Source organism: Poecilia mexicana, unplaced genomic scaffold (assembly GCF_051168715.1).
Source record: "Poecilia mexicana isolate PSO_F unplaced genomic scaffold, ASM5116871v1 scaffold_19, whole genome shotgun sequence".
NCBI classification, from domain to species: domain Eukaryota; kingdom Metazoa; phylum Chordata; class Actinopteri; order Cyprinodontiformes; family Poeciliidae; genus Poecilia; species Poecilia mexicana.
The window spans coordinates 15,613,356-15,638,598 of record NW_028263388.1 but is presented as its reverse complement, the minus strand read 5'-3'; the positions used below and the strand labels follow the sequence as shown (position 1 = coordinate 15,638,598).

General features: G+C 42.5%; 1 protein-coding gene and 1 long non-coding RNA gene across 3 annotated transcripts; one reads left to right on the top strand and one right to left on the bottom strand.

Moving 5' to 3' along the window:
- Positions 1-1,110: 1,110 nt before the first annotated feature.
- Positions 1,111-4,962, top strand: LOC148153679 (uncharacterized). Of its 2 annotated transcripts, XR_015766390.1 has the most exons (5): positions 1,111-1,678; positions 1,837-1,880; positions 2,667-2,760; positions 3,326-3,481; positions 4,263-4,962. It is a non-coding gene; the product is annotated as an uncharacterized LOC148153679 (long non-coding RNA). The 2 variants fall into 2 exon arrangements; XR_015766391.1 differs by lacking the exon at positions 1,837-1,880.
- A 6,873-nt stretch (positions 4,963-11,835) lies between these two features.
- Positions 11,836-24,591, bottom strand: kcnj16a (potassium inwardly rectifying channel subfamily J member 16a). The gene is made up of 2 exons (XM_015009316.2): positions 24,437-24,591; positions 11,836-13,792 (listed from the first exon to the last, which is right to left on the bottom strand). The coding sequence occupies exon 2, from the start codon at positions 13,780-13,782 to the stop codon at positions 12,505-12,507; it is 1,278 nt and encodes a 425-aa protein (XP_014864802.2). The 5' UTR covers positions 13,783-13,792; positions 24,437-24,591; the 3' UTR covers positions 11,836-12,504.
- Between the last annotated feature and the right edge of the window lie 652 nt (positions 24,592-25,243).

The following is a 25,243-nucleotide window of genomic DNA, read 5'->3' as shown; positions in this document are numbered from 1 at the left end:
CACATGACATAAGCACGGGCTGACTGTACATGGGTTGGGCCTGGGCATACATATGTAGGCCCCATTCCATTTTTATGTGGGCTAACTGGGGATGGGGCAAAAATGGGCAACACTATGTGGGGCCCATGTAGTTTCAGTATCATGGGCCCAACATGGGAAGCCCATGTGGGCTGACCACATTGAACCCACATGAGATAAGTATGGGCTGACCGTACATGGGTTGGACCTGGGCATGCGTATGTAGGCCCCATTGCTTTTTTATGTGGGCTAACTAGGGATGGGGCAGAAGTGGGCAACACTATGTGGGGCCCATGTAGTTCCAGTATCATGGGCCCAACATGGGAAACCCATGTGGGCTGACCACATTGAACCCACATGACACAAGCATGGGCTGACCATACATGGGTTAGACCTGGGTAGGAAAATGTAGACCTTAATCCTTTTTCATGTGGGGTAATGGGAATTTTTTTTTTTTAAATCTGATTAGACAATGTGGTTACCCTGTCACTTTTAAACTTTTCACTATATGTCAAAAGCAAAAGCTGCAAGAGCAAGATTATAAAAACTTTGAAAAAAATTATGAGATGTCAGATTGATGGCCTTTAGCTAAGGAAATTGTTACTCAGTTGGCCTGTATTGGAGCTGATAAAAGGTAAATTGTTGAAGCAATTGTATAAGCTTTCTACAAAATTAAAAGCTCTCCTTGGATGGTTACCTCATCTTGGAGGTCATAAAGAGGTATTGTATTTGAACCATGCTCACTACATGATTTCTGTGTCTGGCTCATTTACTAACACCGACATTACACTAGGCTTCCAGAAGACCAAAATATGTTTCAATGCTTTATTTTTTAAACCAGTTCAGTATTGTCCAAGCTACACTTTGAAGTCCTAGCATTTTTTCTTTTTATTATTTTACACTAGAACAGTCCATATGTCCTAACATTTTTGTGACATTATCTGTTTTAAATATGCATAATCTTCTGCTGCTCAGAGTGGTTCAGAGTGGACTTTTGTCCTTGCTTCTTTTTTTAAATGTAATTTAATTTTATTTTATTATCAATTGGATGTTCAGACATCCAAGTGTTCATTGCAGCTTTTTCATAGAAGGACTTAATTCTTATTTGGAGAAATAGTTCAGATCAGATCATCGTGAAAAATATTACAAAATGTTTAGAAAATGAATTCAAACAAAACTCAAGTGAGAAAGACAAGAGTAAAATTTTTAGCATCTGTTTTTTCATCTGTAAACATTTTCCAAGTTGTCAGCATAAATAAAATAAAAAAACTAAACATTTCTATTTATGATTATTTTTATATCTTTTAATCTTTTTTCAATAATCTTTTTAACCTTTTTGTTCATTTTTTCTCTGGCACCGTTGCCAATAAAGGTTGGTGAATTGAAGTAGACACTTTACACATCCACTAAAGAAAGTAGTTCCAAAACACATTTGAATAAGGACGACTATATTTATTTATTTTTATTGAGAAAATTTGTGAGTGCTACATCGGTTTTACATTTGTTAAACCGATGTATTACTCTCAAAATTAATCTCGTGTTTCTTGGAGAACGTACAATTGTTAACGGCGGATGGATATGCGGTTTCAAAATCAAACGTAGTCCCATCAGTCCGTTGGCGTGGAGTCTGCAGGTTCGCTGGCCTTCTACTAAAGAATCTGTAAGTACACTTCTGTCTGTTTTGTCTGTGTCAAATTTTAGGGAGAGATTTTAAATCGTTAGTTAAAACATTTGTTGCTCGTAATGGTTCGGATGACCGGAGTACCCCGAAAGACCTTATTAGTTGTTTCTTCTTTTTTTTGTTTGTTTTTCTTTTAGGTGATTTTTTTAACACACACAATAAGTCATCTGCCATTATTGAGGTAAGAATATTTGGATGCAGAGCGATTTCAAACTGTTCTGGGCCAGATCATTTTCAAATACGCTGCGGCGCCATTCACCGGTAAATTTGAGCGCCAACGCGGCAGAATAAAATCGGTTCACTATGAATCTACGTTGCTAGCGGAGGTTGCTTTTAAAGTACCTTGACACGATAAAACCACTTACATTATTTATAAAGAGTAACTACTTCGCTTTCATTCTGTGTACATGGGTTTTTAACAATCTTTCTCGCAGCCAATTAAGCCAGCATGCATAGCTGGGATCCATTAATTGTGCATTTTTAATTATTATTATTTTTTTTTTTCATGAAACTGCATTGAATCGTGTAGTTGTGGACTAGATAGGTAATGATGAATGGGCATGGGTTTTGTCTGGGCTAACTACACGAGGCCCATATGTTTAACCTAAAATGGGACCCATATTGTCAGCCCATTTGGGCTAAATGTAGACTGTATTCAGCATTATTGTGGGCTAACTGAGAATGGGACAGAAATGGGCAACACGAAATGGGGCCCATGTGGTTTCAGTATATTTGGCATAAAAGCTTTTTTGTAAATAGAATGAAGGCATAGTAGTAAATATTTTAAAATCATGTTTGTTTTATTGTGTAAGTGACATTTTAAAGCGTTTTATTCTGTCATCGTTTGACTGCAAAAAACATGACAAGTGGGTGTTTAGGTCTCAACTAGCCATTTGTTTGGTCAATGCAAATGGGAGCTTTAGATTTACCAATGTTTTAATACTTTTTAAAAATTTATTTTCTACAGACTACTATGGAGAAGCGTGAAGAAGGCTTGCAAGGGCAGAAGTGACATCAGATCTTCAAACAGATAATGATATTCCAGAAAAGCGACGTAGAAGGTAACGTGGAACAGGGACTTCTGTAACACACAACTCTAGATCAGTGGTTCTTAACCTGGGTTCGATCGAACCCCAGGGGTTCGGCGGAGCCTCTGCCGCGGAGGGAAAAAAACTTGTGTAAAGTCGTGATGCGCCGCTTTGCCATCATTTGCTGCAGAGGATCACGTTACATTGCTTAGCCAATCAGTGCTGCGGAGGAGCACAGGGATGGGGCAAGGAGGGGGGAAGCGGGGTTCGGTGAATGCGCATATGAAACTGGGGGGTTCGGTACCTCAAAAAAGGTTAAGAACCACTGCTCTAGATCTTCTGTCTCCCTGGTTGTCATTTGAGCTGCTCTCAGTTCTTTTACCCATTTGGTTCTCCTTGCTTTACTTTTTCCTTCTAATCCTTCAAAATTTATTGACTTAAATTGATACAGACATTAACAATTGGCATTTTGTCCATGTATAAAAGTAAGCTTATAAGCTATATATGTGTGAAACAATAACAAATCAATTAATAAAAACTAAATGTATCATGCGTCCTGATTTTAAAATGTTGTCCTGTAATTGTCATTATACTTAAGGTTGTCATGGTTGCAGAAATTGGAGGAGGGTCCTTAGATGATGCAGTACAACAAGCTGTGCGATTCCTCATGTCCCCTGAATTGGCCCTCCAGTTCAACCTGTTTGGCCGACATAGGAAACAAGTTCCGGGACCTGCGTCTCTGATGTTTTGTATGGTAAAGATCAGTTTTTATATTCACTTTTTTTCTTGAACATTTGTTAATTTTGGTTGTCTTATGCCTTTTGTTCATTTTTAGTAATCTTTTTTTTTTTTTTAGATTAAAAACTGAGACTTCAATTTTTGGTTTAATTCACATAGTATTCTTTCACTGTGCTCTCAAGAACTTAAAGATTTGATTGCTGACAAAATTTGAAGGTAATATTGTTTGCATTTCAAACAGTATTAACAAAATATACAAGACCATGATAGAACCTTTATGTCAGTAGTTGATTTATATACATTAATATATTTTAAATTTACAATAAGAATATAGTGTGTGTACTAGGGATGCTCCGATCAGGTTTTTTGCTTCCAATTCTGATACCGATCACCCATGGGGCCCATCGCTGCCGATCGTCTGGATTGGCTGTTATTTTTTCACTTTAGGTATAAATGATAACATGTTATCTGGCAAAATTAAAAAGTGCGCAGTGTGACGGAAAGAGTAGATCAGCTGCACATGCAGGCTGCGAATGAGATACAGGTGATCTGCAACAAGAGGCCGTGATCAGCGATCACCAATCAAACACATTTTCACGGAAATTAACCGCTTATGATTGCTGATCGATCTGCACACCTCTATCTACATAATAATAATGACTCGAGAGTGCTTTGATTTTGGCAGATCCCTGCAAGCATTTCTGCCCCTTGAAGGGGAAGAGATGCACATTTCATTAATGTTACATTGTACTAAAAGTAAAACACTAATGCAATTTCTACCTTTGCTTGTTTTTTAGGTGCACTTAAAAGAAATGGATCCATCCACGGAATCACACAAAGATACGGAAAAGGCACTCGAAGTGGGTTACTGGAGCCCCGGACAGAGGTGGAAATAGAAAAGTTAGAGCGACTAGGGAGGCAGCCAGCTCAGACTCAGGTGGGCAGGTTCCAAGATGGACAGTTACAATGATGTATGAGAGCTTTCAAGTGTGGCATATAGGTTATTAAAAATATTTGACAAAAATGTAGTGTGAAAGAGCTATGTAGGTGTGTGTGTGTGTTGATATATATTTATATGTATTTATATATAGATGTACAGATCTATATAGTTGCATATCTAGATATAGATCTATATACATGTATGTATCTATACATATTTACATAACTAGATGCATAGTTATCTAGATAACGAGATGTAGAAATATAACTATCTAGATATATAGATCTATATATATAGAGATAAATATATATTTACATAGCTAGAAATCTAGTTACATAGATAATTATATATCTACATATAGATCTATGTTTATACATTTGTTATATTAAACTAGTTTCTGTTATTTTCAAATCTGCAATATGAATAATTTTGTAGATTTCTTTTACCAGTGCATTTCTTGTGGCATCATTTGCTCTGTGTTAATAAAGCTCTTATAATTGACGAGTTAAAAAAAACTGACAATATTTAAAATTACCAAATAAAAACCTTGACCAAAAGACATTTTTCATCTCTTTTTTTAATGCAGGTTTTGTGCTAAAGCATTTTAATACTTTGGTTTGTTGATTAAGATTGTATATCTATTAATGTAATTCACTTTCAGGTTAGGTGAGACAGACCCCATTGTTCCTACAGGAATGAGGCATCTGGGCCCCACTGAAAACCCAGTCAGCACCCATTTAAATCTACCTGGGCAAAACCATATGGGGCCACCATGGAACCCGTGGACAAACCCACTTGGTACCCATATTCTAGCCCAGTTTAGCCCCAGTTGGGGCCCAGGTAAAAAATGAAAGCTCCCAAGTGGGGCCAAGATGGGCCTCATGTAAGGTACCCATCTGGGCCCCACTGAAAACCCAGTCAGCACCCATTTAAATCTACCTGGGTAAACCCATATGGGGCCACCATGGAACCCGTGGACAAACCCACTTGGTACCCATATTCTAGCCCAGTTTAGCCCCAGTTGGGGCCCAGGTAAAAATGAAAGCTGCCAAGTGGGGCCAAGATGGGCCTCATGTAAGGTACCCATCTGGGCCCCACTGAAAACCCAGTCAGCACCCATTTAAATCTACCTGGGCAAACCCATATGGGGCCACCATGGAACCCGTGGACAAACCCACTTGGTACCCATATTCTAGCCCAGTTTAGCCCCAGTTGGGGCCCAGGTAAAAATGAAAGCTGCCAAGTGGGGCCAAGATGGGCCTCATGTAAGGTACCCATCTGGGCCCCACTGAAAACCCAGTCAGCACCCATTTAAATCTACCTGGGCAAACCCATATGGGGCCACCATGGAACCCGTGGACAAACCCACTTGGTACCCATATTCTAGCCCAGTTTAGCCCCAGTTGGGGCCCAGGTAAAAATGAAAGCTGCCAAGTGGGGCCAAGATGGGCCTCATGTAAGGTACCCATCTGGGCCCCACTGAAAACCCAGTCAGCACCCATTTAAATCTACCTGGGCAAACCCATATGGGGCCACCATGGAACCCGTGGACAAACCCACTTGGTACCCATATTCTAGCCCAGTTTAGCCCCAGTTGGGGCCCAGGTAAAAATGAAAGCTGCCAAGTGGGGCCAAGATGGGCCTCATGTAAGGTACCCATCTGGGCCCCACTGAAAACCCAGTCAGCACCCATTTAAATCTACCTGGGCAAACCCATATGGGGCCACCATGGAACCCGTGGACAAACCCACTTGGTACCCATATTCTAGCCCAGTTTAGACCCAGTTGGGGCCCAGGTAAAAATGAAAGCTGCCAAGTGGGGCCAAGATGGGCCTTATGTAAGGTACCCATCTGGGCCCCACTGAAAACCCAGTCAGCACCCATTTAAATCTACCTGGGCAAACCCATATGGGGCCACCATGGAACCCGTGGACAAACCCACTTGGTGCCCATATTCTAGCCCAGTTTAGACCCAGTTGGGGCCCAGGTAAAAATTCATGAAAGCTCCCAAGTGGGGCCCAGATGGGCCTCATGTAAGTTACCCATCTGGGCCCCACTCAAAACCCAGTCAGCAACCAATTAAATTACCTGGGCAAACCGTGTGGGGCCACCATGGAACACGCGGACAAACCCACTTGGTACCCATATTCTAGCCCAGTTTAGACCCAGTTGGGGCCCAGGTAAAAATTCATGAAAGCTCCCAAGTGGGGCCCAGATGGGCCTCATGTAAGTTACCCATGTGGGCCCCACTGAAAACCCAGTCAGCACCCATTTAAATCTACCTGGGCAAACCCATATGGGGCCACCATGGAACCCGTGGACAAACCCACTTGGTGCCCATATTCTAGCCCAGTTTAGACCCAGTTGGGGCCCAGGTAAAAATTCATGAAAGCTCCCAAGTGGGGCCCAGATGGGCCTCATGTAAGTTACCCATCTGGGCCCCACTCAAAACCCAGTCAGCACCCAATTAAATTACCTGGGCAAACCCATGTGGGGCCACCATGGAACCCGCGGACAAACCCACTTGGTACCCATATTCTAGCCCAGTTTAGACCCAGTTGGGGCCCAGTAAAAATTCATGAAAGCTCCCAAGTGGGGCCCAGATGGGGCTCATGTAAGTTACCCATCTGGGTCCCACTGAAAACCCAGTCAGCACCCATTTAAATCTACCTGGGCAAACCCATGTGGGGCCACCATGGAACCCGCGGACAAACCCATTTGGGGCCCATATTGGCAGCCCTCTTTTTTCCCATATGGGGCCCACATGGGTATGCTGGCTGGGATCGTGCAATAAACTTTAGTACTTTTGTGCACACATGTCTGCGTTTCGGAGATTTTAACGGCCATATCATAACTATTGCTACAAATTTCTATTTTCACCCTAGACACATGATGATAGTGGTATTCATTTCCATGTCAAAAATGTCAAAATATCTAAGAACAACAACAACAAAAACAAACAAAAAAAACCCGTATAAGATAACTGGAAATGTACAAATAAGAGCAATAGTCACAACTATGAATACTAACAAACACAATGCACACACATGTAAAATTTTGTGGTTGAAAAGGATATTTATTTCTGTAATAAAAAGAGGTGAATGGCACTGTTTACTTGCAGCAAGCAAGTCTAAAGGTTCCAATTTCGATTTTTATGCAAGTAATATAGGTTTCCCATAGAAGTGTTTTTTTTATTATCTTGATATTTTTTTCCCTAAGATATCTATGCAAATGTGCGCCAACTACCACCAAATCCCATGGTGGCACACAGTGGTAGCAGCATCATGGTGAAGGGGAGTTTTTTTCAAGTTCATGGGTGAGATGGAGTTAAAAACATGCAGGGCAATATTTGAAGAAAACTTAAGAGATTGCAAGAGATGGCGGTTCACCTTCCAGTGGGATGGTCCTCAACACACATCCAGCCACAATGGTTAAAATGACTAAATTCAAAGTAGAATCCTGCATTGGAATGTCAGCCATCATCCTCGCCTACGGCCACATTAGATTCAATCCCCAAATCATTGAGTACAGAGCTGAATGTGTCAAGAAGGATAACAACAGAGATCTATGCTCTGTTGTTATGCTTGCAGTGAATTAAATTTTTGCAAGCTGTGCAAAAATGTTATCCTCAATGCAGGAAAGGAAACAGATAGACGTCCATATACAGTAGCAAAACATCCACCTCCTGTTTTCTTTTCTTTTTTTTTCTTTTTTTTTTTTAGCAGCTGCAGTGTAAGCTTTAGAAATAAACACCGACCTTCTATATCTGCTCATCATATTCAGTTTGTTTGCAACACGGATTCATGCAACCTCAAAGTGGCCAGACAAAAACAGGTTGTTTACAAAGTAAGTGCAGAACTATTTAAAGACAATCATGACTAATGATTCTTCTGTTATTTGGGAAAAATATTTCCTTTCAGACTGAGGCCAGCTTCTTCAGCGGCTTAGCAGAGACCCAGCAGATGTGAACTGCTCGTTGCATCATTACTTGCTCTGGGAGGTCAGACAGACCTGGAAAACTGAAACACTGGTGTTCTGGCAGCATCAGATAGAAAGTCTTCGTTTAAAAAAAAAAAAAAAGCAAACCATGGCTCCGGACGATCATCCAAATGTGAAGTCACTCTTTATTTACAAGAAGGCGCAGCCAAGAAAACCAAGTGAGATTTAGTTTGTTTTATATGCTCAAAGTTTTGGTAATATTTGGCTCATTATTGTTTTATTGGTCATTTTGCTCCACATACTTCACGGCTGGTGAATTAGGTAATCTGATTCCCTACAGTTCTATGATTGAATATGAAAACATAGAACCTTGAGATTACAGAGCTCATAGGTCTACCGCAGTATTGCTCAAATTGTGATCACAGGACCAAATATATGGTCCGCGGGCTCCCCCTGGTGGCCCGCGAGTAAATGTAAATAACCGTTTATTTTCCGTGACATAAGCTCAAAGTGCGAGGCTACAAGTTGGCTTACCAAAGGATTGTGTTTGAAGATAATGGAGAAATGGCGTAAGACTGGGCCACTAAAAAGAAAACCTTAAGAAACCGGTGGAAAGTTTCTTTCCACCGGGCATGCAGACCCAGATCTGCATGCCCAGATCTGCATCTGGGCATGCAGATCTGGGTCTGTGGCTGTGTTGAATGCAATATGATGGTGACAGTGAATAGCTGCATCCCACCTTTTATTTTAGGTGCATCTTAACACCTAAAATACAATTATTTATGTCAGGCTATCTACTGGCTGAAAGAAAATATTTGTTTTTGCCAATGCAACATGAGTCAATTTTTCTTTTATTATCCTTCTAAAGTACAAGTAGCCCTAAAACATTATGAGTGCAAACACTTGTAGAAAATAACTTTTTTTCATTGGAAAGTTTAGGATCCATACTTTCAGAATGTGTAAATAACTCAGTGACTTGTTCCTGGTTTTATTGTGGCCACATTACAGAAAAGCCACCCTGAAGGAGAAAGACAGTGAGTTATTAAGAGACTTTTCATTTCAGGTTGTATGTTAAGATGTTGTGTTATTGCGGGGGCAATTTCAAGTGTTTGTTAAATGTAACTGATGGTGAAAATTCAACCTGGAAGACTCCATCCCCTCCGTTCGCCCATCGGCGTTATGCTCATCTACGACCTCAGCACTGGACCTCACCTGGCGTGTCCAATCATCAATCAAGCTCAGCATAAAAGGATCCACACCCGAGCCGTCAGCCGCTTCCCAGCTGCGTTCGATCCACCACCGCCCCTTCTCCACCCACATCCTTCAGCTCTCCAGGATGGCACCAGTGTCGGGCCCTGGGGGAGAGCATCCCTAATCGGTTATCGGGATGTTCATCGAGTTCACATCAAATCTCAGCTCAAATCAGCTGCCGGGGCCCGAGCGCCAAAGAACTGTTATTCATTGCTGTCATTAAATCTTTTGATTGTTCCTTTTTCTTCGTCTGAGTCTTTCCAGATTGAAATGGAGTAAGTGGTCCTTGGCCTGAAAAAGATTGTGAAACAATGGTCTACGGTGTACTGAGGATGCTATTGCTGTTGGTCTTCACCTGTTTTGCGCTACCTGGAGGACCAGTCATTCATCTTAACTGACTTTAGTTCTACTTTTAACAGCACATGTATTGTGTTATGTGCATCTCCAGAGCTCCACCTGCACCTGTGGATACAGGACTTTGACTGACCAGACACATATGACCTTCAAACTCCCTCTGCCATCAGTGTCAGCATGATTCTCTTCAGGGCTTTTAGATCTTTAGACATATGGCTATGTTACAACCCAACTCTGCAGCACCATTGTCAAATTTGCAGTTGATGCTACTCTGGGGAGGATGAGTTCACCTACATATATGAAGTGGAACAGGTGGCTGCTCCATGAATAATAACACAAACCCAGACCGAGGAGCCCTTTTGTGGATTTCATGAAAGCATTCAACTGGTGGAGAGGGTGCTGAACTTCTGTTTCCCCGAGAGTCAATTTAATTCAGTTCTATTTATTTATATAGTTCCAATTTAAAACATACACTTGAAATCAGATACTTATATACGCCGAATAAAAAACACAGACACATTTTTTTTTTCTCACTGTCTGAGCATAAATCAGATTAAACTTTTTGATTATATTTATTTGGAACACCAATCTGTGGCTTTACTAGACTTTAGAAATAATTTCTGCATGAATACATAGTGCATGTGGTGAGCATGGCATCGCTACATGCACATGAACATGCATATGTGTTCATTATGTTGAGAAAAAGTAAAGATGTACTCAGGAGTACTTTTTTTTTTTTTACAATCATAGTAAAATATGTTCACCAACAATATCTAAAAAATCTGTTACAGTTTTCAATTCCCAGTTTATTACCATTTTGTTCACAAACATTACTGTTATTTCTAATCAATTCTAATGCAAAGTTTACAACTCTGATAAGTCAATGTGTTGGATGAAAAGACGTAGTCTCATGAACCTCTGGGGAAGATTAAATTAATGTGTTAAATATGACATGATTTTGTCACTAAGCAGGTTCCTGTGTAACATCACAAGCTCTTTGCTGATGTTTTAAATGAATTATAAAACATGTGCAAAACATAGATGAAGGTTGTGTCTGGTTGTTTGATGTTGGCATGGATTTTAAGCTCAGGGCGTCAAGAATTTAAATCAATCTTAGATGACTGCTGAGAATAAAGATGCAACCAAATAAACACGTATTTATCAAAACCGCTCACTCTAGAACGGTTTTGATGAACATTTCTAGAAACATTTTTTCTAAAAATGGCATGAATTGTAAAATAGTCTGAGACAAATCATCATCTATTTGTTGTTTTTGAAAATATTTTAAAGCAGGGGTCCCCAAACTTTTTCCTGCGAGGGCCACATAACTGTTCCCTTTTCTGGTCGGGGGCCGGTCTTAGTTTTTCGAGAAAGAAACCTTAGAAAACTTTTGTTGACGGGGCGGGGGGGCTGGATTACTGGCGACGACATATTCGCGTTTGTAGATAGATTTTTACCCAGAATGCAAATGGAAAAAAACCGTGAGCGAAACGGTGACTGGTACTGACTAGTATATATTCCATTGAGGGAAACTAAGTTTCATATCTGCTCAAGAGCCCCCCTGGTCGTTGAAGAAAAATCCACATATATATATGAAAAAAAAACACTGAATGCTCCCTGGTATTGTTCAGGGGGCCAGACCAAATGAGGAGGCAGGCCAGATCCGGCCCGCAGGCCGTAGCTTGGGGACCCCTGTTTTAAAGTAAATCTGACCTTAGACAAGACACATAACTTAAAGTACAATTTCTATCTGCTCTGCTCCGTCTCGCATGAACCTCATGATGTGAGCTCATCTGTTTATCTTCATTGAATGTTTTTCTTAACATGGCAAATTTGATTATCAATATTTATATTTTTAATATTTAATAACCACAAAGACACAGAGGCACATGAAGGCATTAACTTTAATTTTAGAGTCTGCTCTAAATTTTTTGGTTGACAACATTGATAGAGTAAATAAATGTCAGATAAAATACAATAAAGCCAGCAACCCATTTTAAAATATACTCTGATTAAAAATATCTAATTTACACAGTAATTAAAGACCTGGTTGAGTCACTGATCTACATCCTGCATAAGTTGAGAAACTTTGCACTCTTATGTTTTTCAAAGCAGTTTTAAGCATATGTGTGACAGAAAATATTTGTGTCAAAAACATATTTAAAAAAAAAAAACAGATTTGTACCGAAACTAATCCATGCTGAGTGTGCATTTTGAAAGTCTAATGTTTATTCTCATTTTGTGTGTACGCTAATCTAAATAAATTTAAAAAAAGAAATAAATGAAACATGCCTGAATTCATTGTGCATTGTGCAGTGCGGTACCACAACTAGATTGGCTTTGTTGAAGAAGGAAAAAAAAAGGAGAAGAAATGATGTCAGTCACTACAACCTCTGTAATTTTACCACGCTTGGTGAAAATGATCTGCTCCACAAACATAATTTGGTTGAGTGATGAAATGTATTTTGAGCTTCTGGGATGTCTTAAGTTTTGCTGATGGCATTCTGTCACATACACACTCACTGCAGTTGGTGTTGGGTGTATTGGTAACATTTTTATGTCTCCTGTTCTGTGATTGTGGGGTCTCTTGACACAGCCAAAGTTTCTTGATGTTGACTTTCGGCCTCCGTTGTTGGAAGATTTGGTTCTGGTTGGTTATCTTGCGTAAGTTCCACCGTTACTGTTGGAGCATTCAGACGATTCTCTTCATCACATTTCTGCGGCGATCGTGAAGATGGCCGCGGGGAACATCTGGGGGAATGTCTAGGAGAAGGTCGAGCATGAAGCCGAAGCTGCTTCTGTTCCTCCTTTTCGTTCTTCTTCTGCTCATACTCCTCAGCACTGACCACAGGTACCAGCACTTTAGCTGTGTTATTGAACAGGTTGTAATCCACCCTGTAGTGTTTCTTGCTCACCCTGATCATCTCCTGGAAAAGATGACCCCAGAGGATCTCATCTACTGTGTACGATGTCCGTGACTGATGCAGCATGCCAGAGGAGTCATCTGTATAGGTGAAGGACACCAATAGTTCAAAGTCTGCTTTTCGCAAATCTTCCAAACTCATCTTGTACAATGGGCTTCCTGGTTCAATTCTGTGAGAAATTGTGGTCGGTGTGACCAAGATAATGTCCTTTTGCTCGATGGCCAGGTCTTCATAGGCAATATTGACTTCTCCGGTTGCGTGCACAGTGGTGTGGAGAATCTGAGCACAGGATGAGCCCTCCACCATGTGGTGCCTGCGGAAATCCCCAATCCTCCAGGAAAGACACAGATACCCGTCACGGAGGTTGATAACTGCACGGTTGCTGAAGCCAATTGTCTGCGCCCTCTTTCTGGCCGAAGCCATTTTGGCCACCACAATCCCGATGACAAAAGTGTCGATGAAGCAGCTGATGACATCCTGTATGGTGACGATGATGATGGCGATCATGCAGTTCTCAGACATTCCTCTGAAGCCATAACCAATGGTGGTTTGGGTTTCCAGAGAAAAGAGGAAAGCAGCTGTAAAGCTGCGCACCTGATATACACAAGGGTCATTATTGTGGTCTTTGATGTCTCCATGAGCCAAAGCAATGATGAAGAAGAGTATCCCAAAAAAGAGCCAGGAAAGGATGTAAGACGATGCAAAGATCAGGAACATCACCCTCCATCTGATCTCAACTAAGGTGGTAAAGATGTCATTGACAAAGAGCAGCCACTCTTCTGGGACATGCCGAAACACCACGCTACAACTGCCCTCTTTGCGTACGTAGCGTTGTTTCTTCGAGCGATGTCCATTTTCTGTCTTCACGCTGATGTCTTCAAAGGGGTTCACGGATAGATATTTAGGCATTTTTCAGAGTCTGTGAAGAATACAGAAAAGGGTGTGAATTTTTTTGCCTGACTTGCATCTAACATTGTAAGGCAAGTTTACTTACTACATATAGATCCAGTCATACAAAAGGTAAATCAAGGTATTTACAGGACATCACAGGAAGGACGGAAATGAAACAAGAAAACATAAGCATGAAAGCATTGTACAGGTGAACATTTGTTAGAAGACAAATATTAAAGGCATTGAAGAAGCAAATGTTTCAAACTGTTCATTAGTCAATTTGTGATCAAAAAGTGTCTATAAAACAATAATCTTTCAAGTTCTGAGTTAAAGGAACCATCCATGTTTTTCCACATATCAGGTTTTCAGGGAGTTTTTTTTTTTTTTTGCCAGAGTTAAGGAGCTTAGAACGTAAATACGGCCTTACATTTACAGTAGAAACATTAAAGTATGTATTTGTAATAGAGAGAAGTTTCCAGTCACTCACAATCACATAATTCACATACAGTAGGCTTTAAATCATTTATATTGGTTTGTGTGCAGTCATAGTCAGAGTTTAGAATATTATTAAAATACATTTTTTTCAGTAATTTAATTTGATACAGGTTTTCAGTTATTCTGATGATTTTCTGCTTACAACTTTAAAAGGCCAATTAGATCAATAAAACAGCATCTTTAATTCTGATGTGGGCTTAATGATAAGTATGTTTAATACCTGATTAGATCCTGGGATGGGTGAATATCACAATAGATGAGGGGGAAAAAAGAGTAGTAGGAAAGATCCAAACAACTGAGTCTATGTGGAAATTTGCTAAAGCATTGATTTCATTAATTTTTATATCAATCTAAGAAAAAAAAAGTGCAACAATAAGTCAATGTAGTAATGGAAAAATCAGTCAGTCAAGTTTATTTGTGAAGTTAGCTTTAGTGGTCTCTGTGTATTGTTTCCTGCATCATCGACTAAACACAATATTTAAAGATATTTGTGCCTTCTACAGTTTCATTTGCAAACTATCATCCAACAATCATGGTTGTTTGGCTTACAGCAGTGTAATTTGTTGGTTTGCAGTTTAACTGACCCCAAACCTTGTCAAAGTTAAAGTCAGAGTAATGTCATGACAGCCAGAGCTGTCATGTTGAGGTTAATTTGACGAACCCACATGCGCAGAACGCACTCAGGAGAACCGGTAAGGTTTAAGTCGATTTATTGAATACAGTGAGAACAGATATATTTGTATACACTAGATGGTCTGGAACTGGTGCTCGTCCTCGGTGGTTCAGGTTCTCTGGTGAAGATAACACAGGTAAGAGGCGTTCAGGGGTCGTGGGAATTTCAGTTCAGTAGAGACCTACTTGTTGAGGATTACGTCTGAGCTCGGGAAGGAGTACCGCAGGGATCCGAGACTGCAGGCTGGACAGAGGGCCGGAGCTTCTCGAGAGGGCGGACAGGTGAGTTGGAGGGAGACGTCAGAATAGGAGCCGGGAGGGAGCCGCTAGACCGGGGAGCTGCCGAGGTTCGCGGAGGTTCAATGAACTCAGGATTTCACGGAAGATGACCTAGGAGAGTCAGCACAGAAGGAGATCACTAGGAGAACAGGTTGGTCGGAGGTGAGCTATCTATGATTTACCATCACAGGCTAACACTCTGGCACCGGAGTGTCGGCGGCTCCGTCCTGATAAACCCCTCCAAATGATGGTAAGTGGCAGCAGGTGTGCAGCTCCAGGTTCACGCCCTCCAGAAGGTCCCAGGATGCCCCCTGGTGGAGAAACTAGAGACCCCCAACCAGCCTTCCCCAGATCCTAACAGTACCCCCCCCTCAATGACCGCCACCTGGCGGTCCCGCAGACCCCGAAGGGAGAGAGGAGCGGTAGTCCGCAATAAGAGACGGGTCAACAATATAAGAGGCGGGAACCCATTGACGGTGCTCAGGGCCGTAACCCTCCCAATCTACTAAGTATTGCCAACCCCTACCCCGCCTGCGGGAATCGACAATCTGGCGGACAGAGTAAACGGGGCCCCCTTCAAACTCTCGGGCGGGCGGAGGGGGTTCTCGTGGCGGGTGCAAGGAACTGGAAACAACGGGCTTGATTTGGGAAACGTGAAAGGTGGGATGAACTCTGAGTGAAGAGGGTAGCTGCAGACGGACCGCTGATGGACTGATAACTGATTCGACTTTGTACGGCCCAATAAAACGGGGGGACAGCTTCTTAGACATGGATTTTAGCGGTATATCCTTGGTTGAGAGCCAAACCTGTTGACCCGGAGTATAGACAGGTGCAGGTTTCCGTCTGCGGTCAGCAAATCGGCGGTTCTGTTCCAGGGTGCGATTAAGGGCGGACACTGCAGTCTTCCAGACAGCCCTGCAGCGGCGGATGTGGTGTTGCACCGAGGTGACAGCAATGACCTTCTCTTCTGAAGGAAACAACGGAGGTTGGTACCCTAATGAGATTTCAAAAGGGGAGAGACCAGTAGCGGAGGAGATGTGAGAATTGTGAGCATACTCGACCCACGAAAGGTACTTGTTCCAGTCGGTGGGGTTGGTCGATGTGAGGCATCTGAGCATGGCTTCCAGCTCCTGGTTCATGCGTTCAGTTTGGCCATTACTCTGTGGATGATAACCAGAGGACAAGGAAACTTTAGCCCCCAAGGCTGCACAAAAATGTTTCCATACCCGCGCTACGAACTGAGGTCCCCGGTCAGACAGTATCTCCTGCGGGATGCCATGTAGTCGAAAAACGTGCTTGACCAGGAGCTGAGCCGTCTGAAAGGCAGAAGGAAGTTTCTTTAAAGAGACCAGATGGCAAGCCTTGGAGAACCGGTCAATAACTGTGAGGATGGTGGTCATACCCCCCGAGACGGGCAGTCCTGTAACGAAATCCAGAGCAATGTGAGACCAGGGTCGTTTAGGGGTAGGAAGCGGCTGGAGCTGACCAGCCGGAAGTTGATGGGATGGTTTATTACGAGCACAGACGGGGCAGGCTAACACATACTCCTTAATGTCCTTGTAGCTCGACGGCCACCAGAATCGACGGGATATGAGCGAAATAGTTCTACTGACCCCTGGGTGGGCAGAGAACTTGGTGGAGTGCATCCAGTTGATGAGTCTGGGTCTGACAGAGGTGGGTACATAAACCTTGTTGGGCGGACCGGTACCAGGATCGGGTTCAGATAATTGGGCCTGTTTTATTAGATCTTCAACCTCCCAAGTGACTGAAGCGATGGAGCAATTGGGGGGCAGAATGGGGGCCGGAGACCTGTCAGAGTCATCAGGGGAGTACAACCGGGAAAGCGCATCTGGTTTAGTATTTCGGGAGCCTGGGCGATAAGAAATGGACAGGTTAAACTGGGAGAAAAATAACGACCATCGTGACTGTCGGGGGTTAAGACGCCTAGCAGTTTTCAAATAGGCAAGATTTTTGTGATCGGTCCAAACCAGTACAGGGTGCGTTGTGCCCTCCAGCCAATGTCTCCACTCTTCAAGAGCCAGTTTGATGGCGAGCAGCTCACGGTCTCCCACATCATAGTTTCTTTCAGCTGGAGACAATCTGCGGGAGTAAAAGGCACAGGGATGAGTCTTATGGTCAGAGTCCGAAAACTGTGAAAGGACGGCTCCTACACCAGAATCTGAGGCGTCCACCTCGAGAACAAACTGTTTGGTGGGGTCAGGTTGGACGAGTATGGGAGCATTAGCAAATAACGATTTCAGCTTCGAAAAGGCGGCGTCTGCTTCGGGAGTCCAGGAGAAGGTGGTCTTGAGTGAAGTTAGAGCAGTTAGTGGCAGGGCGGTTTGACTGTAATTTCTGATAAACCGCCTATAGAAATTTGCAAACCCGAGGAACCTTTGGAGCTGTTTCCTGGTTTCAGGAACAGGCCACTCCAGAACTGCTCTGATCTTGTCCTCAGATGGTCTGACCTGTCCGCCCTCTAAGACATAACCAAGAAATGTAACAGATGGTTGATGAAACTCACATTTCTCAGCTTTGACGAACAGCCGGTTCTCCAGTAACCGCTGGAGAACAAGGCGGACATGTTTCTGGTGTTCTGGAAGACTTTTAGAATAAATTAGAATGTCATCAAGGTAGACAAAAACGAAAATGTTCAGAAAATCCCTCAGGACATCGTTTATTAGGGCTTGAAAACAGGCTGGGGCATTTGATAAACCAAATGGCATGACCAAATACTCGAAATGGCCTAATGGGGTTTTAAATGCAGTTTTCCACTCATCCCCATCCCGTATGCGTAGGAGGTGATAAGCATTTCTTAAATCCAGCTTAGTAAAGATGGTGGCTCCTTGAACAGGCTCAAACGCAGATGAAAGGAGGGGTAATGGATATTTATTTTTAACTGTGATTTGATTGAGACCTCGGTAATCAATACATGGTCTGAGAGAACCATCTTTCTTTTCAACAAAGAAAAACCCCGCCCCTAACGGAGAAGACGAGGAGCGGATTATCCCAGCATCAAGGGAGTCCTTAATGTATTTTTCCATGGTCTCTCTCTCCGTCCTAGAAATATTGAACAAACGACTGCTAGGTAGGGGAGCTCCGGGTAACAGGTCTATTGCACAATCGTACGGCCGGTGCGGAGGAAGTGACAGTGCTTTTACCTTACTGAATACTGCAGCTAAATCGTGATACTCCACCGGAATAGCTGAAAGATCGGGTGGGTCTGCCTCCTGCTGGCCCACCGGTGACGGACCTGGCGGCAAGGCTGAGCGGAGACAGGACGAGTGACAGCTAATGGACCAGGAAATTATGTGTCGTTCAGACCAGTCGATGTGGGGATTATGACACGCCAACCAGTCGAAACCCAGGATGATTGCGGAACTGGCAGCGGGAAAAATAAAGAATGAAATCTTTTCATGGTGATTACCTGAGATCAGGAGATTCAGCGGAACAGTTTGGTGGGTTATCTGATGGAGTGCTCTGCCGTCCAGAGCCGAAACCTTCAGGGGGACCTTTAAAGGCACAGTTTCGATAGACAGTTGTTGTGCGAGGCAGGAATCCATTAAATTACGCTCACAGCCGGAATCAACCAAAGCCGAAAACGTTATGGACTGATCGTGAACGGAAAGAGTGACAGGTAAAAGCAAACGAGGAGATTCTTCTTTAATTTGATGGTCCGCCAGTCTCCTCGCATCTACCAGCGGACCCTGGCTTTTGCCTTCGTTGGACAGGAAGCGATGAAATGGCCCGCTACGCCGCAATACAGACAGAGTTTGGCATTCATACGTCTCTGCCTTTCTTCGAGGGAGAGGCGAGTGTGCCCTATCTGCATAGGCTCTGGTTCTGCCGTTGGTGGAGGAACAGCAGCAGGACGGTAAGGTGACACGCCCTCCACAGCCACTCTCACAGGGGGACTCCTTTTATCTTTTGCCCGAGCGCGGGTTCTGTTATCCAAACGGATAGCCAAACTAATCAACTCCTCCAGGGTCTTGGGCTCGTCTAAAGTAGCTAGTAAATCCTTTAAATCATCATGGAGGGCGTTGTAAAAAGCACTTTTGAGTGCAGGTGGGTTCCACCCCGACGCCGCCGCTTTAATGCGGAAGTCAATGGCTAACTCAGCCACAGTCCGCTGACCCTGTTTAATTTCTAGCAAATCCCGGGAATTTAACGTTTTGTCCAAATCTTGGTTAAATGCTTGCTTAAACTCCTTCAGGAACTCCTCAAAGGTGCAATCATAAGTAGTGGATGAAGAAAATCTTGATTCTGCCCAATCTAACGCCTGACCTGATAGGTGGGAGATTATGAATGAGATCTTGGCTCCATCATGAGAGAAACAGTGCGGGGAGTGATTAAATAATATGGTGCACTGGAAAAGAAATCCCCGGAACTTACTCACGTCACCTGAGAACCTTTCTGGGTTTGGTGGTCGACACTCAGAAGACGTGGAATGAACTACGCCTGTTGCGGTACTGGGACTGGGTGCGGGAGCCGGTTGAGGAGCTGGAGCCTGCTGACGGGAGGACTGTAAGAAGCCCGCGATTTCGTCGAGACGGTTGTTAGCCTCTATCTGACGTTTATTTAGCTCTCGTAAGGCAACATCGTGGCTTTGAATGAGGGAATGTTGTTCCTGTATGCTTCTTCGGAGCGCGTCTGCTGGGGTTTGTTGTTGGCCAGAGTGTTCTGTCATGTTGAGGTTAATTTGACGAACCCACATGCGCAGAACGCACTCAGGAGAACCGGTAAGGTTTAAGTCGATTTATTGAATACAGTGAGAACAGATATATTTGTATACACTAGATGGTCTGGAACTGGTGCTCGTCCTCGGTGGTTCAGGTTCTCTGGTGAAGATAACACAGGTAAGAGGCGTTCAGGGGTCGTGGGAATTTCAGTTCAGTAGAGACCTACTTGTTGAGGATTACGTCTGAGCTCGGGAAGGAGTACCGCAGGGATCCGAGACTGCAGGCTGGACAGAGGGCCGGAGCTTCTCGAGAGGGCGGACAGGTGAGTTGGAGGGAGACGTCAGAATAGGAGCCGGGAGGGAGCCGCTAGACCGGGGAGCTGCCGAGGTTCGCGGAGGTTCAATGAACTCAGGATTTCACGGAAGATGACCTAGGAGAGTCAGCACAGAAGGAGATCACTAGGAGAACAGGTTGGTCGGAGGTGAGCTATCTATGATTTACCATCACAGGCTAACACTCTGGCACCGGAGTGTCGGCGGCTCCGTCCTGATAAACCCCTCCAAATGATGGTAAGTGGCAGCAGGTGTGCAGCTCCAGGTTCACGCCCTCCAGAAGGTCCCAGGATGCCCCCTGGTGGAGAAACTAGAGACCCCCAACCAGCTCGTCTGTCTTACAAGAGCAGTAAGACAGACGAGCTGTCTGATCTCTGACCCAAATTAGGCGTCTCCAAACGGGACATGAAATAAAGGTTTGTACCGGGTTAATGAGGCTCCTGCTCTTGAAAACTACCATCACTGGTTTCATCTGTATGATATTGCTAAATGTTTGCTCCAGGAACAGTTTATAACACTCTCTGGGTTGCAAAAGGAACAATACTTTCACAAAACTAGATCAATTTCCATAATACAAAGGCTACAAGTTAAAACTAAATGTGCTGACAGTTTTGTTGACAAGAAGAGCATCTGGCGGGGATAATTTGCTTCACTCAAGTCATCCGCATGTTTTACTATCACATTTTTGTTTAGTTTTTTTCACCTCAAATTACTTTTATTTTCAAAACTGCAATCTGGAAATGTTTACTTGAGTAATTCTTCCTTTTCTTCCTGGTTGTACTTTAATAGGTTTGATCTTAATGGGGCAGTTGCCTGGAGATGACAAACTCATCATAACAGTTCATGTTTGGTTTGCTGCTCATTGCTTTTGCCAATAATCTCGCTTTTTGGTCTTAAAAAAAATCAAATGCATAAGAGATGATGATTTTAAAGCCAGTAATGTTTATGTCACTCTGGAAAATGAACAAACAGAAGTGGCCCCCTAAAATTTAGATGTATTTTATTTTATATGAATCAGACATTACAAAATTGTGTAATTCATAAATAAAGATCGCATGAACCTGATTAAATAAAACAGCGGATGTCTTTCATTAAAGACAATATAATTTGGATTACATAAAAATCCTGGCACATTTTATAATAATAAAAACATGGATGAAATTGGTTAATAAACATAAGTAAATAAATAAAACTTTTTAAATACAGTATTTCTGACATGCAAAGGTTGGCTGTCCAAAAGCAGCCGTCCAAGAACCTTTTGTACTCTTTGGACAGAGGTCAGAAAGTTATCAGTTGCCCAATTTGAAAAATGCTAATGTAACCCCAGGACTAAATGGGTCAAATTGAGCAGAGGGAAAAGAAAATGTGGAAACTGGAATGGTGTCACGGTGCGATCATGGGCAGAGGAAGGATCAATCACAGCCAAACCACTGAGAGCATCCTCCACGCCCAAAACAAACACAGTTTGAATCACGGCTTATCTGACTGGGTGAACTGGGACTCCACTCTTTTCTGGCCACAGCCAACATTCACACTGCCAGAATTTGGAACTCGTTCCGTGAGGTCATGGAAATATATTCCAGTTGGTTTCCTATAATCCTATCCTAAATGTCCTGATATGTTTTAAAATGATCAGATTATCCAAATGAAAACATGTAGAATCTGAGTTAATGTTTTCTGGAGTTTCAAACCAGCAGCTAGTGTTATTTCAGGCATTATCCATACTTATAAGTAGATAAAATATTGTACATTTATATTTAATTTATATTACCACAACGTGACAGTTTATAGCCGCTGAATGGAAGACTGCAATATCGACTGACTGACTGACCAAAACAGCTAAGCACCCCCATTCCCCCCCCAAAAAACCCTAAATCTAATAATCTTATTTGGTTTTATTTTGATCCACATGCAGACAGTGATGGGTTGTGCACAGATTCGGACAGCTATGTAGTGCCCAGTGATCCTTTATGAAGATGTGGATCAATGGGAAGAAAAGTTTTCCAGTTTACAGTAAAAAACAACAAAAAAAAAACAACAACAAAAAAACAAGGGGAACTACATTTATTGTCTGCTTATGGATTCACAGCTGATGTTTCTGAGTTTTTTTGAGATTTAGAAAAAGTCTAGAAAACCCTGTCGCTGAATTCATCTGGGCCAACGTTATCTGCTGCGTCAATCATTGTTCAGCAGGTAGGATCTCATTCTTTGATTGAAATGAGCCGCTCCGTCACAGTTTGGTGCAGGCAATGTAAATGTTTTCTTTCTGTTTGTTTAGTGTCTGAAGGTTGTGTGGAGAGCTGCAGAACAGAAGCTCAAAGCAGATTTCCAAGAAATGCTGTGTTTGCACAAGGGTCATTTTAGTTTTCCTTTTCTGGTAATTTCTGCATATTTACACGTTTGTGCCAGCTGAGCTTTCCTGTTGAAGCATCAAGTCTATTTGTTTTACTACAGCAAATATTATAGGGAAACAGGGTGGTGGTGTTATTTCTTATTTCCTTCAGTAGCCTGCAGAAAAAGGGAATTTTGTTATGGTTATAAAACAAACAAGGTCACTTATATGTGTGATTTCTACATATATACACAACAGGATCTTAAACATTAAATCTGAAAATCTAAATTTTCCTAAGGCAAGCAACGAAGGAATTGCTGAAGAAAAGCCCAGTTGTAAGATAAACAGAAATAAACAGAAAAACTCAATTTCGAAGCAAATCACTTCAGCTTGGTTCAAAACCTCAGAGGAATTTCCACCGAATGTACCATGCAGAACAGTGACCTGTGAGGGCCGTCTGCTTCCCAACAATCAGAACATTTTGAACAAAGACAGATTTTATTCCACATGTGTACAGACTGAACTGTTGTTACCACATCAACTGATGTATTTATGGAGATCAGGCTTGCAGCTAGCCTCTGTTTGTACTAAACACCACACTTGACAAGCGCTTACAGCACAAACACTTTATGACCTTTGGTATAAAGTTTCCGCTGTACTCCAAAGTGAAATAGCTTTTTTTTTTTCTTTTCTTTTTTTTTCCCCGGAGTGCTGCGTCTTTGTTTTTGACCACAATACTTTCTCAAAGTCTCCTTTTGTTTCCCAAAGTCAAACTGAATGTCTTGCATCCACAGTTTACTAAGAATTAGAAGATGAACTCTGGAAAGAACTTGAACAATTTGTCTTGTTTCCTTTCCTACTCGGGGCACTTACAACCCTATTACATGCTCACTTATTCCAAATGACACCGTGCCACCCTCATGTGGTTCACTGGGACAGAACCGAGTACACAAGCGGCAGGTCGCAGCTTTCCCCGAGGCTCTCTGCCACCTCCGATGACCTTCAGAGCCTCAATGCGAGTGTGCCGTTTCACCTGAAGCTCTGCCACCAGATGAACTACGGACGTCTAAGGCTTGTTAGCTGAGCACTGAAAAGTCCTGGGGCAGAGGTATTTTTAATAAGGGTTAAAGGTCGGCAGACCAGAGTGTTTTGATTATATTTTGGAAGTGTGTTCCTGGGAGTTAATGGTTTATCCAAGCTTCAAAGTACCAAGTGACCAGAATTCTACTTGTGCCATCAGAAAGACTTCAGCTTTGCATTCACAGTTTCAGAATCGAACCTTTTTGAATGTGCTTGGAGCTTATTTTCACTGCACACCTGCCTCTAAATCTATTCCACATCGGTTCTATTTCTATTTCTATTTTCATTTCCTATCAGAAATGATATGTCAATAGACTAACTGTTTTTTTTTTTTTTACTATACCTTGTCACGTTTCCACATGTTCAGGACTCTTCTTAAATCTTTTTTTTTTTTTTTTTTTTTTTAAATCAAAGCACATCATAAAGACCATTTCTGCAAACATCTATATGCTTTTCATGAATGCAACCTGAAGCTATTTTAAACTTTTTTTTCCAAGATCATATTGCTCAGTATAACATGTTCACATGAGCTGTACTTATCACCCTGACCACATCCCATATTGTTTTGTGTTCCTGCTGTTAATACAGTAGCTCAGATTACTGGTTGTTCAGCTCACTTGTTGTGTCTGAATTTTTTTCACCCCAATGACCACATTCAAACTAGTGATATTTGTTGGTGCACGCAAATATGTAAACGTCTTTACGTGACACTTTGCATTCCGTCTCGCCTCAGTTATTTTTTCTTAACATACAAAGCCGCACAAATTTCTCAAAAACGAGAGATATCCGGCATAATTTCTTACCGTGTTGCACAGGGAAATTCTCAGCCGGCTGCAGGACTCTGTGTCCCAGGTTCCAGAGGTTCTCAGCGCAGTCACCTGGAGGAATGAGCCGCCTCACACGTCACAGCAAAACTAAAGATTAACACCTCCCTTCAGCATCACATGGTGTCTGTCAAGCAGGTGTCAGTCAGTGTGTGTGTGTGTGTGTGTGTGTGTGTGTGTGTGTGTGTGTGTGTGTGTGTGTGTGTGTGCGCGTATAAATGTCAGGCTGCGGGAATGCATGTTGTGGGTCTGCGTGCGTGCCAGCTCATCTTGTCAAAAGACCTTTGTAATATGACGTGTTTGTAATTTGAATCTATTCCATATGACAGTAATCTGACCAATTTATGCACGCAACAATGAGATGGGAGGTTGACGTGAATAAACTTTGAGATTAAAATTCAAAAACTGCTATTTGATCTGGTCTGTGCTGGCTATACTATATATACATTAGTCCCATAACATCATATTAACCAGCTCTGTCATAAAAGCAGCCAGACCCTGAGAATAATGCATGAGTTACACCTTCATTCACACCAGATAAACTGACTGACTTTGCCCTGCTTTTTGTGTCTTTGCCTTCATAGAAATCCCTAATTCCCTGCCTGAAACTCCTTAGAGAGGTCAACACTCATATCTGCCCTCTTACCTTCAAACCGCTGTGCAACAAAACTCTTATTGTCCCAAACATAAAGCCTTACTGCAGTTTCTAACCTGAAACTCTGTTTGTTGCTGCAGGAGGAGACTCAGACTCAGGAGTCCGACTTATTGTGACTCAGCACTTTCTCA